Source organism: Octopus bimaculoides, chromosome 23, assembly GCF_001194135.2.
Source record: "Octopus bimaculoides isolate UCB-OBI-ISO-001 chromosome 23, ASM119413v2, whole genome shotgun sequence".
NCBI lineage: Eukaryota > Metazoa > Mollusca > Cephalopoda > Octopoda > Octopodidae > Octopus > Octopus bimaculoides.
The window spans coordinates 32,672,424-32,690,843 of record NC_069003.1 but is presented as its reverse complement, the minus strand read 5'-3'; the positions used below and the strand labels follow the sequence as shown (position 1 = coordinate 32,690,843).

Sequence of the window (18,420 nt, the reverse complement as noted above, 5' to 3'; positions counted from 1 at the left end):
GGGGGGGGGGGGGGGCTATGTAAATTGACTTAACTACTGCTGGGTATGAGTATAAAAAAAACTGCACTCCTCTGTCAAGCCATGTGATCTCAGGCTCAAATTTATTGCCTTTACATCAGATTGTGGTTGGTGGAGAAAACAGTAAGGCATTTGTTTTGCAGGGAACTGAACAAGGGAAATCTAATCCGATCCAATATTAAATGTAATTTTTGATTTGATTGTAGCCTTCTTGAGATTTGATTTTGTTAATGACTTTCAGCTTTTCTTGGCTCATTTCTACTTTGTGTCCAACCAACTATCATATTCTCCATTTTTATGGTATATACAACAACTTAAGTTTTCTTTGAGTATGAGTGAAGGCATAATTTTGTGTTTAAGCTGGCTTTGTAACCGTTTCATTTGATTTTGAACTTCAGTACTTTGGGGCAAGTGTCTTTAACTGGAGTGTGTATTCCATGTGACATTGCACTGACATACAATGTTAGTCCAAAGTCACAGAATAAACTCTCTCTCTCTCTCTCACACACACACATCTTTTATTTTTTACTGGTTTCAATCATTTGACTGGAGTCCTGCTGAGGCACTGCCTTGAAGGGTTTTTCGTTGGACAAAATGACTCGAGTATTTTTTTTTAAAGCCTGGTACTTATTCTGTCAGTTTCTTTTGCTGAACTACTACGGGTACATAAACACCAATACTAGTTGTCAAGCAGTGGTGGGGAACAAACACACACACACACACATAGATATATACATAAATAAATGAATACACACACACACACACACAGAGGCTTCTTTTACTTTCCCTTTAGTTCCTTGATGTAGTCATTTTATTTTCTTTGTTCTTAATTTAAAACTTATATATATGAATGTATGTATGTGTATTATAAATATTTATTCCTTCTTTTTAAGGGTTACTGGAAATGGAACAGAATGGTAATCAAAATCTACCTGCAGGAACCCTTTGCCGAATGGGATGTGGGTTCTATGGAACTGCTGCTCTTGACGGCATGTGCTCCAAATGTTACAAAGATGCTATAAAAAGGAAACAGAATTCGTCACCTGTAAGTGGACGTATTAGCCCGACAGGTGAAGGGGATAAAGTGGTCAATGTGACTGCTTCCCTTGCCCAAACTTCTCTAGGTAATTGCATCTTCTTTTTAATATTTTTTTTTTTGTTTTGTTTTCAACACTGACAGGAGTTGGTAAGAAGGGGTAATGGAAACGTAAGCATTTGCATACATATAGTACATTTGCTGATATATATTTGTGTGTATATAATTCAGTTACATTAGTCTTTTAAGAATATAAAGACTTTGTATTGGCATTTTTTTTGTTCATTTCTTAATATGACAAAGTGTCAGGAGGGTTCATGTGCAGGACCTGATTTCTGACACAATTCCATTTCATCTTATAATACTTTGTAATAGGCTAATGTTGAGAAATAGTAAAAAATGAGTGTATTTCTCTATGCTAAAATGATTCTTTCACAATGTAATTGTTCCAGTTTCAAAACATGGTCTCATACCAAGTACAATTCCAAAGCTATTCTACTACAATGGTGTTCTTTCTACAGCCTGGGTGTTCAGCTAGTTTAACTAAGTTGTGCCAATTTAGGCAATTCAAAATGTAGGAACATTTGAAGGCTTAACCATTCCAGTTGCATTTTTTTGAAGGCATTTTTAGTTTTAAACTTTTACTTTTGGTTATCAAATTATATCTTTCTTTGCTGTCTTTTTTTATGGCTTAGTCAGAAGAAGAAGGTAGGACTTTTAAGACTGGTGGTGGGGTTGGGTGGAGGGGAGTCACTGCATCTGTGCAGGCTCATAAAACTCTCAAGGACCCCCTGGTGATGGATTATAGCTACCAGCCAAGAACCCTGTCCGACAGGTTTCCATACTTTCACTCACAAGGCTTTGGTCAACCCAAGGTTTGACTTAGTGGGAACAAAACCAGAGCCCTATATGTAATATGTATAAAATTTGACATTTAGACACACTGCTACTTGTACAAAATAATTAGTCTAATTGGTATTTAACATTATACAATTTTGTTAAAGCTATAAGGTATATCATTGTTGTTATATTAAACTGAACTCTAGTTATTAGTGTTTTATCTGCCCTGATTGTTTCATCATTATTATACTAAATTGAACTATATATAGTTGGTAGCATAGTACCTGCTAAAAGGGACTTTTCTGCTCCCTTTTAGTTAATCTTCATGCTTTATTTTTTACTCCATTTTCTTGTTTAATTTTGCCTTCTATCAGTTGTCTCCTTCATTATTCTCACTGACATACTTTATTTCTTCTCTTCCTTTCTGTATATTTCCCTTACATCTGTTTGCCTCCACCTCTTTATTTCCTAACTTTCCTACGCATATTTTGATATCATATACTAATCTCTCTCTCTCTCACATGATCTCATTCTCTCTATTGTATAGCAGTCCCCCCATCCCCGCTTTTCCTAACACTATCTCTCTTGTTTTCATCCCCTTCCCTATATATATTTCAGTGTCTACTCGCATGACTACTTATCTCACTGGCTACTGATATATTTATGCATCCTACTCTATCAAACTCCTACCTATATATATATATATATATATATATATATATCAAATCTGCCTTGCTTTATAATACATTCTTTCTCTCTCTTCCTACTCTCAGCACTGCCACTTTCTCCTTCCAGTGTGACAGAAAGAAAGAAACGAAACAAAATAAAAATGGACACGTGACTTGGTATTTTATATATTAAGATAATGTTCAACTTCAGTTTTGTCTTTAAAAGGCTTTAATTGCCCAAACCCTGAAATATCCACCAGTTTTCACAGTGAAACCTAATAGCCTGTACATGTCACAGATTTTGATAACCAATCGCATTTCAGAAATTTTGTACTTTTAGCATGTGCAACCCTAAAAACTTAGAGTTGTACCTGTTAGAAAGAAACATTTAATATTACAAGCAAAAACACGAAAATTTAATGGCAAACAGTTCAACTGAAAAATTTATTCTCCATAAGTATCAGACCAAACCACTACTTCTCCACATTGAGAGGTCATGGGGGGAAGAATCACAAGACGAATTTTTCAAGTTGAGCCAATTAGCAACAGCTCTATTCTTTTCGGTGAGAAAAAGATCTGTTTCTCTTTGGAGCTTATAAAAACGAAACGGGACTTTACTGCAACTGAGCCATCTCACTTCTGTGTAGTAAGGCAAGTCACAGAAATTAGAATCCGTTTCTTCAAGGAAAGCCTGGAACTGTCGTTGAGCCCATGATTCCGAATAAAGTTCACCACAGTTATAACCGGTTTTAGTACGCAAGAAATATCTAAGTGTTTTCCATAGAGTGCTTGCTGATGTATAATGCAGTGTATAAGTAGAGCTTTCGGAAGTTGCTCCTCCAACTTGGTCTGGATCCACCCTACCAAACCCTTTCTCACTCCTGCTATGCTTTTCCCTCCCGAAGTTGATTCCACTGAAGGTTATAATTTTGCAGTTTTCTGCGCCTCTATGAAAATATCTTCTCCAGGTGTTGTTCCATGTATACTGCAAATGTATGCCATTTCTTCTATAATCTCAAAGTTGCAATTAATACCACAAATGAACACAAGAAGTTGTGACATACTAGAGAGATCAGTAGACTCATCCATTGCGAGAGAATACCACAAAAATTTCTTGGCTTTCTCATGTAACTGTATATTCTCTCCAAGTTCTTCTGTTCTCTGCACAACTGAACTTGCTGAAAGGCTGATACAGACAAACATATTAGCTTTTTCAGGACACAAGTCATTTGCTGCTTCCATCATGCACTCTTTTATAAAGTTTCCATCAGTAAACTGTTTTCCTCGTTCTGCCAACTTATTCAGTATTTTGTAACTTACACGAGTGATAGATTCATTTTCAACAAACTTTTTTGTAAAGAAATTCCTTTGAGATTCCAAACTGTTTCATAAATTAAAATTTCTCGGACTGCGACTTTCCAGAATATCTAGAATGTGTTAAGAGACGTTTTGCTTTGTAGTGACAATGAATATTGTACTCTTTCATAACAGCAACACTTTCGTTGCATATCAGACAACTAGCTTCCTGGTCGTTTGTTTCCACAAAGAAATACTTTTCTCACCATTCTTTATTGAAAATGCGACATTCATCATCAACCTTTCTCTTCTTAATAGCCATAACGATGGGTGAAGAAAAAACAAAAGCAGTCTTAGGCCTCAGCGTCAGATATTCTCGTTTTAATTGTAATCACTAATAACTGACTAGCCCAAGGCACACGTGATGTACTGTAGTAATTATTATGGAGCGTGAAATACATAGCGCGTGACGTGACTGATTCAGTATACATACAACATGCATGATCTAAGAAGAAGTAGGATAAAAGCGTGTTTATTTTTTTCAGCATACGACGGCGTACTGGACAAATTGACGTTGTGGGCTGTAGTTTGGTGGCCTATGGTTTAATCAAACAAATCACTCCCAGTACTTATTTTTTTTTTTTGAAGTTTGAACCTTATTCTATCAGTTCCTTTTGCTGAACTGCTAAGTTATGGGGATGGAAACAAACCGACATTAGTTGTCAAGCAATAGTAGGGAGCAAACACAACACAAAAACGTATGTGTATACACACACACATGTGCGCGTGATAGGCTTCTTTTAGTTTCTATCTGGCACTCACAAGGCTTTGGCCAGCCTGGAGCTTGTACAAGGCAACACTTGCCTAAGATGCCACACACTGGGATTGCACCTGAAAGCATGTGGCTGGATGCAAGTTTATCAACTACACATCCATGGCTGCATTTTTTTTTCTTTTAATCTAAACAAATTTTTTTCCATGAAAAGTCTTGGATAATTGAACTGTGTCAATACCAAGCCAGCTGAAACTGCCTGTAATTAAACTGTTGATATTTAAATTAAAATCTTGGTTAAAAATCTCATTACAATAAGGATGATATTGAGAGATTTCAGTTAGGTAAATAATACCACCATAATATATATATATAGACTATGGAATATTTTAGAATACTATACTATACTTTCCCCCAAATCTTTATATTGAAAATTGAGACCGCAACAGATGAAATATTAGAAATTTAGTTACGAAAGGGTTAGTCTATATAGTTAGTTTTGGGAGTGGTCCTCATTCATGAAACATGCAGGATGTGTCTCATTTTGAATCTGTATGGCATCAAAGCCTGATAATGTTTTTAAAAATAAGAAATATATTAACCTCCACACCTACTTGTCATCCTCCATTAGTTGATGAGTGATGCTTTAGTAAACTTTCAGTTTCCTAGGAATCTGTAACAGTGTTCTCTAGAATCCTGTGTAAACAGGATATAGACATGGTCATGTAACTAAGTTCACTTTTCAGTTGTGTGGTTCTGGGTTCAATCCCACTGTGTGACACTCTGCAAATATCTACCATAGCCTTGAGACAGTCAGTCAGTCCAAGTCGAGTGAGTGAAATTAGGTGGATGTAAACTGCATGGAAGCCAGTGAGGTGGCCTATATATGTAGCTGTTCTTTGTACATTTTCCTAAAATGCAATTTGCTGAGCATTTACCACCGCTATCAGCATAAAGTCCACTGTTGTTGCTAACATTGGGACCATCTCTGGTGTAGAAATAACTTATGTGATTACTTCCCTTCTTTCATCATTTCTCACATCAAAGATTTGATTTACACTTGCTTTTTTTTTTTTTGTAACGGAGTTGATGTATTAACAAATAATTTGTAGCAGAGTATTGACTTATTTTCTTTCAGTTGTAGTTAAAATTATAGATTTTTACCCACGTACAATAATACTGTGAGTAAAGACCTATAAATTTTTTTCTGTTTTGGGGGTGGTGGTGGGGGGTGTTATCAATTATATTATCCAAAGCAAAGTACACATATATACATCTAAGCATTTTCTAAGGTATCCTTTAAGATAACAGGATTGTTATTAGAGGGAAATTTGGCTGCTATTACAAGCAGGTTCACTGATTGCATGGAGCAGTCATGGGCAACCTGCAGTCTGTCGGACTTTCTAAATAGCACACCTAACAAAATATAACCTTGAATTTTTTAGTGGTGCAGCCCACCTATGGCTTACTTCTTGAAAAATATTGTCCATACCTGGCAATAGAGGCTCACCTGAACACTAATATTGTACACTTGATTGTAAAGATGAAGTGGATTTCATAAATTCAATATTTGTCTATTGTCTTTTTTATTTTTTTGTTATGAAAGTATGTCACCTTGAGCAAGTACCTTCTCTCATAGTTTTGGGTTGACCAAATACCTTGGGACTGTTATACAGTTGACTGTGTGTGTGTGTGTGTGTGGAAGCTCTAAATATCGATGAAAAAATTGGTGATGCATCTGGTTTGACTGCAATTTTACTTGATGGGTCTTCTTCTCAAGTACAACATAATGCTAAAAGACCTGGTCATTCGTCATTGCCTTCATGAGGCCCAACACTAGAAAGGCGCTTTTTACGTGCCACCGGCATGCGTGCCAGTTCGGTGACACCAGTATCAGCCACGACTACGATTTCATGTGGCTAAGAATGTGTCTATAAAGTAGGCGTATAAAATGCATTTCAAAGCTTCAGTATGAGCAAAATTTCTATTAAGCTTTTAGCAGAAAATGTAAATTGAATCCTGTCTTTTAAAACACTGTATTAGTAATTATCTTTAAAGATATACTCTTCTTACCGGTTTCAGTCATTGGACTGTGGCCATGCTGAGCAACATACTTTGAGTGTCGTGCAGCCTCTTGGCTTACCAGCCCTGATCAAAGTTTCTCAAATTATTTCTAGTTTGATCTTTAATGTTTCCTACATCAAATATGCTTAATACTGACTTCTTAACTATAGTAAAGTAATTATTTTTAGTTTAATCTTTGCATTAGATATGTTTAATACTAAACTATACCTAAGTTTACCTGGCAAATGCTTGCTATCAGTGACGCGTTTCATTTATCCTGCTTTGAACAATTTCACAGAGAAAATTACTATTTGTAAATCTCTCAACAAGACATATTCAGCAACAGTACTCCATAGTAAAGATTATTTACCAACGTAACATGGCTGTGCTGGTTTAGGACGAATGTTGCTGTAATTTAGCTATATGACAGATTGTGTCATATAACCAGCTGGAGACAATGTCTCCTGGGGCTAAATTACAGCAACGTCCGTCCTAAAACAGGACTGCCATGTTACGCTGGCAAATAATCTTTACTCTTATTTCGCTGAGGTTTTCATTTTACCCAGTCAAGGTGACGAGGCTGCAGAATCGTAAGCATGCTGGGTAAAATGCTTGGCCTTCATGTTTTGAGTTAAAATTCTTTTGGGGGTTGATGTAATCAGCTAGTACCCTCCCCCAAAATTTCAGTAGTTGTGCCTATTGTAGAAAATGTTACCTAGCCAATGATGTTTTCACCAGCGAAATAATTGCAAATATATAGTCTTTATCTGTAATAGTTATGTTCCTGGTGTTGGTCTTGAAAACTTGGTGATATTTCTGGCATTGTGTTGACTGCTCCATTCATGTCAGTCTCTTCTGCTTCAGTTCTAGTATGACTGTCGTCAGAAATACTTCTGTTGTTTAAAGTAAAATTGAAACGTGGTTCCTTCAGTAGTTTTCAATGTCTTTAAATTCATATTGTTAGAATTAGTTTTATGATCCATGAGTAATTTTTAAAAGAAATGTGTGGTAACAAAAAATAAGGATGTTAATAATAATGGATATTTATTAAAGTTGTTAGCCAATAGTTTTTAATAAATTGTAAAATGCCTTTTGATTGGTGAATGTTTTCATAACATTTTACACACACACATGCACATATAAGGAAGTTTACAGTGAAGGGGTTTTGTGATTGGCTGTCAGCAAGCATGGATAACTAATCATCATTGTGAAATGATATTCCGGTTGTCATGAGACTGGTAATTAAAGCTTAGGAGATAAAATTCCATTCAGCCACTGTGTATCAAGCTAACAAAAGATATACCTGAATGTCTGTCCCACATTCCAGATATTTAACTCCAACAATTAAAGGAGCCGTGTATTATCACTTCTCTGCTAGAAACAGCAACCGAATCTCCCTCAAATTACACCCTACCATCTTTTTTAAAAAACAAAGAGTGAAGAGATAGAACACATTGTCTTTGATCATAAGGTGTGTCAGACCAGGACTGATTTGCGGGCTGGTTTCATTTAATTTGCAACACTAGACTGTTACGGTTAAGAAGTTTGCTTCACGTTTGTATGGTTTTGTGTGTGTGTGTGTGTGTGTGTGTGTGTGCACTTTGGTCAAATGTTTTCTATCATAGCCATCGTTGAGACATTGCATCCTTTAAAACCTCCATCCTTCTTGAAATTCGCCAATGCTACACCTGATATCCCCACCCCTCTATATGCGTGCACACTTGTATATCATGACTCATGCACTGTTCACTTACCTGGCATTTGTACGTAGTTCTATGTACTATACCTGCATCTTTGATAAATTGTAGTACACATGAGCACTATACATAATAATCTGATTATCAAAGGAAATATAGAAGTCAATTGGAGGAGCCCTTTTTTTTCTTTTTTCAATCTGCTATCCAATTTAAGTGGGAGCCACTCTATTGCAAGCATTTGAACAAGGTTTCCAGTCAGATGCTTATACCTTTTTTTTTCTATCTGACATCAAGACTTAAAAAAGATTATGGGTGTGGCACTTCCTCTTTTGACTAAACACTTAAAAAAAAGAATCAATGATTAAAGGTATTCTCTCTCTCCTTTTTTTTTGTTATGTATTTAGGAATACATTATTTAATGAATCCTTTCCTCTAAGATATGGGTGTGATATAATTGATATAAAGGCTGCTGTTTTTTGCAGGTTGAGGCACCTAAGGGTTGTTGTTAACTTGAAGTTGACCTTGATATAAAGCAGACCTATGATCAAAAAGCATTTCAGCTGTGACCTATTGCTTTTATTTCAGGACGACTATACATGTAGGACTATACATGTAGGACTATACATGTAGGATGCCATTATTCTGTGTGTTTGTAATTTTTTTGGTTTAAGGTTGTTAGGTGTGATATGAGGGAAATATAGTTGTCACTAGTTCCAGAAGGTATGTCATCCACGGATTATGTAAACCTTGGCTATATGTTGACTATTTCAGGCAGTTCATTGTTAAAGATGAGATGAGAAACAGACTTTACTTTTCACATGATGATATTTGGAATAGAAAAACATGATTGAATTAGTTTCATTTGGGAAACTTCATAGGCAATCTGACTGGAAAGATTTACCACGATGATAGTGCTTAAATGAAACAGTATTATCTAAGGAAACTAGAGAGTGTTTGTTTTAGACAAGTAGAAATGGTTACAAAGTGGAAAAAAATTATGTTACTGTGAAGAGGAAAAGTATTTTATGGCAAGTCTCTCAATTTGAGACAAATGAATTGTCCACATGTTTTCTGTCTCTCTTTCTTGTGTGTGAGAGAGAGAACGTGTGGGTACTGCTGGAAATGTTAGATTATTTTTTTTTTTCCTTCACAGCAAGCTACTTTATTCTACTTTGTGATTTGTTTGTTCTTACTATTTGCCAACATGGATCGTCTCTGATATCTTCTGCTTCCATTGCTTTACTTGTTGGGAAATGTTGAGGAAATAAATGCTTTGTTGTTTCCTAGTCAGTGATGCTCCTTATATCAGGAATTGGGATGGCTGCTTATGGTGGCCTAACTCTGAGCTGCTGAAGTGCACTCGCTTCACTATTGTGTTGCTCTCAACAAACAGGAGTGATAAGCAGAACCTCTTTCAACTAGGATGGAGGGAAAGCTTTAAACTAATCACTAAATAGGGTTGTGATGGTGGTAGAGTAGAGCTGGTTGCTGTGAGGTTTATCTAAAACACATGAACAGGCCTGGTGAATTAATACAAAATCTGTCAAATAGTTTTGAGAAAAGAATTTATCAGACATGTTGGTATCCTTAGTGTGGAAATATGCAATGTAAATGTTATTTTCTAATTACCACTAGGATGCTTGTTGTGGACAATACAGATATTTAGTTTTATGTTTGTATGATGTTTTTTTAGCCCACACCCATTAACCACAGCCACATTTTCTGTTCCTATATATGACATTTTGGGAAGTTAGGGTTTGTCAACTTGAGGTTCTCATGGAAGAATGCTCAATGAGCACAGGTTTAAAGTAAGAAAAAGGAAAGGTTGTGTAAGACTGTCTGAGGAAGAAAATGATTGCGTACACTTGTGTTTAGTGCTTAATAAATCAAGGTTTTTCATCCTGGATAATACAAAAGTGCATAATGCAATGGCGATCCAGCTGTTTACTTTTCAGTTTGAAAGTTAATTACAAAGTCCATTCTTCGGTTGGCAGTGTAAATCAAATTTATTCTTTCTTGTAAAATGTGCAACTAAACTTCAATGTTCATAGTTTGTTACAAATTGAAAAGATGCACTTGTGCAGATGGTGATACAGTGACCTTGAAACATATGACCCCATGATGTTTAGTCACAAACGTTAACATTTGCCTTAGTTGTCCCCTTAATATTTCTAAAGAATTATTTGCCTCATTTAACAGCTTTTGTCTTTACATTGCAGGACCATCAAGTCAAGAAATCTCATCAACACCTAGTATAGTTGAAGGTGCAACTGGTGTTGATACATCAGTTATCCCTAGTATAAAAACTGCCACACCTACCGTACCTGTCCCTAATTCCAATCAGGAAAAAGATATAGATAAAAATGAAGGAGCAGCTGTAGGTAAGTATTCACCATTTCATAATAATTTGTCTTGTAGATTTTAATTGGTGTTAATCATTTTTTCTACTTGCTTTTTTTTCTTTCTTTTTTTTGGTCATTTTCTACTTTTATTTTTGTATTTATTCACAAAGGTGGTGAGGACCCTCAATCATCAGAAGCAAATAAGAAACCTAAAAAAAATCGTTGCCATACTTGCAAAAAGAAGGTTGGATTAACAGGTATGTTAATTTAATCTGTAGGCCATACAATTCCACCTTTTAGTTCTTTCGGTCAACCAAGGCTTTATGAACAGATTTTGTAGGTAGAAACTGAAAGAAGCCCATCATATATGTGTGTTACTGTTTCCTTGCCTTGACTTCATGTGATAGTTGTAAATGAATACCAAGCAGTGTCCTTCATTTCCTGTCTTTCTTGAAAACATGTCTGATCATGGGGGAAATGTTACCTTACTTGGAAACAGATGAGGGTTGGCATCTGGTTGTAGAAAATCTGCCTCAACAAATTCTGACTCGTGCAAACAGAGATGTAGACATTAAATGATTATGATGGTGGGTCCGAGAACAACTCTGCTTTTATACACTTCAGTGATGGGGGGAGCCTCTCTGTATAATGGCACAGCTTTCTAAAAACTGCAGCCTTCTTCAAAGCACATTCCCTAGTCTTAAAATAGAAAGGAAAATTTTGATATAATGGGTGTAGGGAGAAAAAGGGTGTGATCATTGTTGGAAAGTTTTTAATCATAGGTTTGCTTGATCAGGACTGAGCAACAACAATAATTGAAGATATGGCTCACAGCCATCTTGATTGCCTCTCACAATAACTAATTACCAGTCTAGATGTATACAGTGTTTCTTGATGGAATATGTAGGCTGACTTTGAATTAGACCTGACTAGTGACTCAGTTCAGTTAGAAGAACCAGCTAACACTAATGAAGGTACAAAAGTTACAATTTGAATTCTTCGCAGCCACATGGTTTAGGGTTCAGTCCTAGTGTGCTGCATCTTAAGTGTTTTCTACCAGAGTTTCAGGTTGACCAATGCCTTATGAAGGAAATTATGTAGATAGAACCTGCAAAAGCTAGTTGTGTGTGTTTTGACAAGAGATTGCTGATAAATTGGTGTGTCAAATAAAAATACTTTAGTTCTTTCGCTTGAGTTAGGTCCCTTTATGCTGAGGTGCACTTTGCCCAGAATTTATTTTATTCATTCAACAGCTAAGTACAGGGGTTGATGTAATTGATAAGATCTCTTGAAGGTAACGAAATACCCCAGTATGGCCATGGTGCAAAGACCAAAACACTATTAAATTCTATTGAAAGGCTCTGAAAGTTTCTTTTTACTCTAAACTGTTTAAGCTAGATATATTTAGCTGCATATAATGGCCTAAATTATCAGTATGCACTAAGGATAGAATAATACGTATTGACCTTTTTCAGTTATTTAAGGATAAGGAAGTATTTTTGATGTAAAAATTAAATTCCTCTTTCTGTTAGTATGTGTGTAGTAAAACTTACTGTGAACTTACCATGGGGAATCTATTTGGACAGTCCTTTAGGCAAAGTTGTTGAAAGAGAAATTAACAAGGATTGTATTTGAAACATTGGATTTTCCCACATTCCATGGCAGTTCTCTTATTTTACTATATAATTTAACCTTGATGGCACAGACCAACACCAGCCTTGTTTGATCATATATATATATTTGTGTGTACAAAAATTCGTGCCAGTAATTAAACAGTTTAAAATTCAAGCTTTCTATTTTGTAAATTCTGTTAGAAGTACATCTATGAAGCATCAAGAATTATTAAAGTGAATGTAGATATTTAACAGCTGGGTCTACTGATCTTCAAATATTGTTTGCTCAACTATAAAAACGTTATGTGTGTTTTTGTTTTATTTATATGTATTTTTCCTTTATAGGATTCCGCTGCCGATGTGAGGGTCTTTATTGCAGTCTTCATCGTTATTCGGATAAGCATAGTTGTACATTTGATTATAAGGAGATGGCTCAGGAACAAATCCGGAAAAATAATCCTGTTGTTGTAGGTGAAAAAATTCAGAAGATTTGAATTTCATTTGGATTAGAACAAAACTGGGTGATCTGGCAAAGATGAACTGACACAGGGATTAATTTTGGTGTTTAACACTCATTGCCAAATACCCTTGAACTTTGCATTCCCATGTTCATCAACGATGAGGTTTTCACTAGAAACTTGGATATATTCAGATACGATGGCCTGTATGTTTTTAAATTCTGCATCTGCACCCTATCTAGCAGCTTTTTCATCTAATTAAATGATTTAAAAACAAACACCCTTAAAAGAAAAAAAAAGACTCATGGTCCATGACTCCTTAACTTTGGGAGTCGTTAGCTTCTGTGATTTGGAGAGAAGGAAAACTATTGTGTAATGACAAAAAACAAAACAAAAAAGAAAGGAAATGTCTTAAAAGAAAGTGACTATTTGGTTGGATTTTCTTTTTTTTAGAACAGCCTTTGCTATAACTTGTCATAATTCTTAGGATCAAATTAATATTTTCCTTTTAAAACGATTTTGCTTCAAGAAATAGGTTGGAGTTAACTCTCATGTCCACCAATTCTACACTAATCTACAACTTCACTCTTTATTTAGCTTTAATATTATTTTAAAAATTATTTATTATTCCTCTTTTAAATTAAAGTTTTGCTTTTATCTTATCTGCCAATATCAAGAGAGCTCGTTTAAAAACTGTTCTGCTCTTCATCCTAATTACCAGTGATCATCTAAGATGGGTTCTGTGTAATAATTGACTTGTGGATTTCTGCCCTGAATTTGTTGATCTTAAATGTAATTTCCACATTTAGCCAATAAATGGATCCATTGTCTTTTGAAATTATTGAGACATTATTGGTTGGTGATTTCAATCCTTCTCCTTTTAAATTTAAAGAAAAAAAAAAAAAATGAAATCTTAGCAAAAGTGAGAACACAAATGGATGTGAAAAATCTTAATTCCCAGCAACCTTTTCTTCTTGAAAGCTTGAGTATCTTGGATGATCTAGCGAGAAGGGGATTGAATTTCTTTGTTAGAAATCTCTCTAATATGACATTAGAAGTATCTTTTAATTATTTCTATGATTTTTTTGATTTTAGTATTGCTAGGAACAGAAGAGTACAGCTTTTTTTTTAAGATTACATTTTCCTTGTTAATTTTTTTTTTTTTTTTTGTTTTATTTGGCTGAAATCTGAAATGGAAGTCACTTGAATTTCCTAACAGAAATTTATTTGGGTATTTTGACATGGCTCTCTCAAACTGTCCAATCTTTTGACTCTGCCAAATATTCACTTACACAATGGAATGTTGAAATTTTGCTTGATTGAAAGTTATCTGGATTACCACTAAAATCTTAATTAGCATTTAACTAGTTGTCGTTTCCATGTAGGTTACCGAGGTTTTTTTGATACCAGACCAGATTTCACTAAAACTTCCAACATAAATGACAGGCCAGTTGGAGTGCTTAGTGCAACCTAAGACTTCTATTCTAATAATAATCATTTATTTTTACTATATTCAGGCTTTAAACCCAGCTTCCTATTAACATTTTATCACAAGATCTTTTTTAGCAGACTAATAATTATCAATGTGTTATTACTGACAATTTAATAATCTTCTTAAACTTCATTTATCCATAACTAAATCTTCCAAAGACTGCTGGGTTTTCTTTGTTTTTACTCCCATCCATCTTTATGGTATGTCAAGCATATATTTTGTCTTCTTCCTTGTGCTATCCATGGAAGATTTCTATATAATTTCTAAATGCTTTTGAGTATTTTTGTGCTGTTACAGAAGTTCAATAAATTGTCCACATTTTTCCCCCATTTACCTATGAATTGTTTTTATTTTTCAACTCTCTCTAGATACTGTTCACAACTTATATTTTACCACACTGCATTCTTTAAACTGTTTACTCTCTATCCATCCCATTCCAGCCTTTCAAATGAAAATGCTCTTTCTGTTGTTACGGAATTGGCATTTGTGTATAAAACAAAAGTTCTTCCTTCACACACTCATACACACACACACACACACACACTGTATTTCGATCAGCAAATTAGCTGATTGCCTTGGTCACTCATATATAAGGATAATAAATTTCTTATTAAGTAAAAAGCTTGTTCATAAATTATCTAATTTAATAACTGCAACATTTTTCTTCTTTTGTTTCCAACTTATGTAAAATAGTTGCCATTTAGTTTCAGGAATAGAATGGGTTTTTTTTGTGTATATATATTATCTCTGTGTGTGTATATATATTTATTTGTGTATAGGTGTGTATATACATATATAATTTAGCTGTACAGCTAGATAAGTGACTCAAGGACCAAGAGTTTCGTGTATTGCACTTGTCAAACCTGTATCTATTTTAGAATTGTTCTAGCAAGTGATTTTGATATGTTGAAATTGAAACTGTTATACCATGCAAGAACCGTTTTAGCCATCTAAAAATATAACCAAACTGCTAAGTTCATTTTCATTTATTTCTCCTTGATTCAAAATTTCCTTTGCACCACTTGCGACCTGGTTGCAGTTGTGTGACAGAAATTTTGGCAAGGAAAAACTAAAAATTAAATACAAGTTTCGTATTTTCAGATGACTAAAATTGCTCTCCCACAATTATAATTGCTGTGTGTGTGTGTGTGTATGTTTGTGCATTTTGTTTTTAATACTGCAAATAATCCAAAACAACATTGTAAAATCACTAAGTATTTTCTTTACACTATATATGTATATATATATATATATTTACCAAAGGCATGTTTGACTTTGTGGTGTATGTGAGCTGTATATTTAATATTAATTTCTATTAAAACTAACCCTCTTGCTAAATATATATCTTTAGGGCTCCCCCCCCCCCCCATCTAACTTAATCAGTTGTGTTGAGGTGCAAGTAATATTATTTCCTGCCACTTCTAAGACTTGTTGGAGTCCAGCCCCAAACCCTGCAAAAACAAACAACCAGACTTCATGAAATAGTATTTTTGTAAGATTCTTATATAAAAAGTTTTTTTCCCATTTTTCTTTTGGAAAAAGACAAACTCCCCATTTCTGAATGCCTGCTGGTTTGATTTAGTCTAATTTTAAAAAATAATAAATTGTAAAATGTATTTTAATCCTTGTTACATTTTAAATTAAGTACTTGTAACTTAGGAAGTAATTTTTCATAATTTAAAAATGCAGTTAATACATCAATGCAGTTATTTTTGTTATTTATTTTTCTTAATCTAAAACCATTTGCTTGCTCTCTCTCTCTCTCTCTCTCTCTCTCTCTCTCTCTCTCTCTCTCTCTCTCCATTTTATATTTTAATGTTTATTAGTAATAATAATAATCTTTTACTATATGAAAGTTTTCCAGCAACAAACTAATTCTTCCACAATTAAGTGATGTTTATTATTTGTGTGTGAGGTTTTTGTCTTGTGAAAAATTACATTTGGTCAGGTGACGCAGGCTTATAAAACTAGTTTTTGTTTTGTTGGATTGAATTTTTTCTTCTTCCTGCTAGCAGCCATTATTTGCCTTGATACTTTTCATTGAAAGCATGGCACTTTTGTGCTCAGATTTAAAATCCTTTAAAAGATTTTACGCTTTTTTTAATTTTTAAAATAGTTGTGAATAAGTATTTGAAATAAACAACCACAAGCAAGAATTGTTATTTATTCTGTATACACACATGCATTGTGTTTAACATATATATACATTATAATACATTTTTTTTTTCTTATACATATATTGTAAATGTAATTAATAACAAGACTGGAAGATTATTTCTGAATATCAATATATACTTTTAAAAAAATCTTCTGTACAAAATTGTCACTTTCAAAGATCTATTACAATCCTTGTTCCAAGTTAGTTTTTAAAGGCTTAAGCTGATTGATCAATTGAATGAAATCATTACTGAATTTTAATTGTATCAAACTGGAATAAAAATTGAGCAAGATACTCTTCCAAATTATTATTATTATTATTATTATTATTATTTTTTAATTCAAATACAAATTAATCCTCCTATCTAAGCTGCCATCTTTTTTTCTTGTGTCTAAATTTTATTCACAATAGAAATAGTTTGATACAATAACTTCTTATAACTTCAGCTTTCTTTGCCTGCCTACTTTAAAACATTAAGAACTGTCTGTCTGTTGAAAAGTAGTTGAGTAGTTTATATACTGAATCAGGCAATTTGCTCGAGAAAGAAAAACTGGTTCTATTTATATTTCATAGCTCTTCAGCCAGAGTAGCATCAAAGCAAAGTGTTTTGAGGGGAAGAAGACAAAAAAAAATTGTTCCTTCATATATTTCTTAGCTGTTCAGACCAGTATCAAAGAAGTGAGGTTGTATTGTCATGACAATCACTACTATTACATAAACTAGACATTTAAAAAAAAAAAAAGCCATTTACGTATCTTAAACTAAACTTAATTTGAAGCTTATCTAACATTATATTTGCTGCCCTCTTAATCATATTTTGAGACAAAAAACAATTCGGCACACAGCTTGAGATATTAACATACATGGAAAAGAATATTTTTGAAATAATGAATTTGTAGACTCTTATTCAGATTTATAATGCCATTGAAAGTTTCTGCCTAAATACAAAATATATATATATGACCGCATTGAAACTTTGCATACATTAGATAGAGGAAGATGTAGTTTTACTTAGTTTTAGACAAATTTCATCATATCCTCTTTCTACAGGAGAAAACTGACCTTATATTTTTTATGTTTGCTTTCAGTAATGAGTGCTTAGTTTTCAAACAGTTCCCTGTCTCAGTATTCTCTCTCCCTACACACACCTCCAGAGAAAAAAAAAATTAAACTCTCTGATCGCATAACTGGAAAATCTGTAGTTTTGGTGCTCATAGATGGATAAGAAATTAAACCTTCCACTAATTTAATTATTACCTTAGTTTTTTTTTCTCTCTCATCTTCATTTTATTTCCCTTTCTAAATTGTTTTACAGTCTGGTTAGTGATGTTTGACTCAACAGCAAATGTGAGGTGATTGAACTAAATATCAAATTGTTGTTGCCTGTCTATGTTCTCTCGTTTTCGTATTTTATTTCATTGTTTTGCAGTCTGTAATGTGTTGTGGTTTTGGCTGAACAGCTGCAGAAATGTTTTCAGAAGAGCTGATATGTTTTATCAGTGTCTTTGGTAAGTAGGCAGGAATGTGTTAAGTGGCTTTGCTTATTGCCACAGTGTTCCAGCAAAATGTTTCTAAAAGAATTAAAAATGATCCACTAGCACCGACACGCTATTCTTTCCAACTTTGCCATGTGCTACACCGTCCATTCCAGCTAGGGTTAAATTCTGCCATTGAGTAGGATGGCCTGAAAATAAAATAAAATTGCACTCGTTTAGATGTACAAACAAGAAATACTGGTAATATGTGTGAGTATGAAAATTTTTTCCTTTTAGAAAACTACTAACATGATATGGGCTTATTTATTGTTATAAACAAATTAACTTCCCAATAATGGGATTGTAGACACAGTATTACTTGCAGACCAGACCACCTTGAGCAAGTCTCCTGGGTTAAGCAATATATTGAGTGATATAAATGTGTATATATATATATATATATATTTATATGAGTGCAGTGCACCAGCATG

The 18,420-nt window shown here is 34.1% G+C and overlaps 2 protein-coding genes across 4 annotated transcripts in view; one reads left to right on the top strand and one right to left on the bottom strand.

The window, feature by feature from the left end:
* The window catches only part of LOC106879844 (AN1-type zinc finger protein 5), a 31,293-nt gene extending 16,664 nt beyond the window's left edge, over positions 1-14,629 (top strand). For all 3 annotated transcript variants that reach the window (XM_014929552.2, XM_014929553.2, XM_014929554.2), the window contains exons 2-5: positions 912-1,142; positions 10,611-10,772; positions 10,904-10,990; positions 12,692-14,629. In XM_014929552.2, the coding sequence (XP_014785038.1) occupies positions 912-1,142; positions 10,611-10,772; positions 10,904-10,990; positions 12,692-12,840 (629 nt within the window). In that variant the 3' untranslated portion in view covers positions 12,841-14,629. The remainder of the gene's footprint in view (positions 1-911; positions 1,143-10,610; positions 10,773-10,903; positions 10,991-12,691) is intronic.
* A 1,815-nt stretch (positions 14,630-16,444) lies between these two features.
* Positions 16,445-18,420, bottom strand: part of LOC106883544 (tight junction protein ZO-1) — a 593,195-nt gene continuing 591,219 nt past the window's right edge. The window contains exon 35 of the mRNA XM_052975956.1: positions 16,445-18,138. Coding sequence (XP_052831916.1) covers positions 18,035-18,138 — 104 coding nt within the window. The 3' untranslated portion in view covers positions 16,445-18,034. The remainder of the gene's footprint in view (positions 18,139-18,420) is intronic.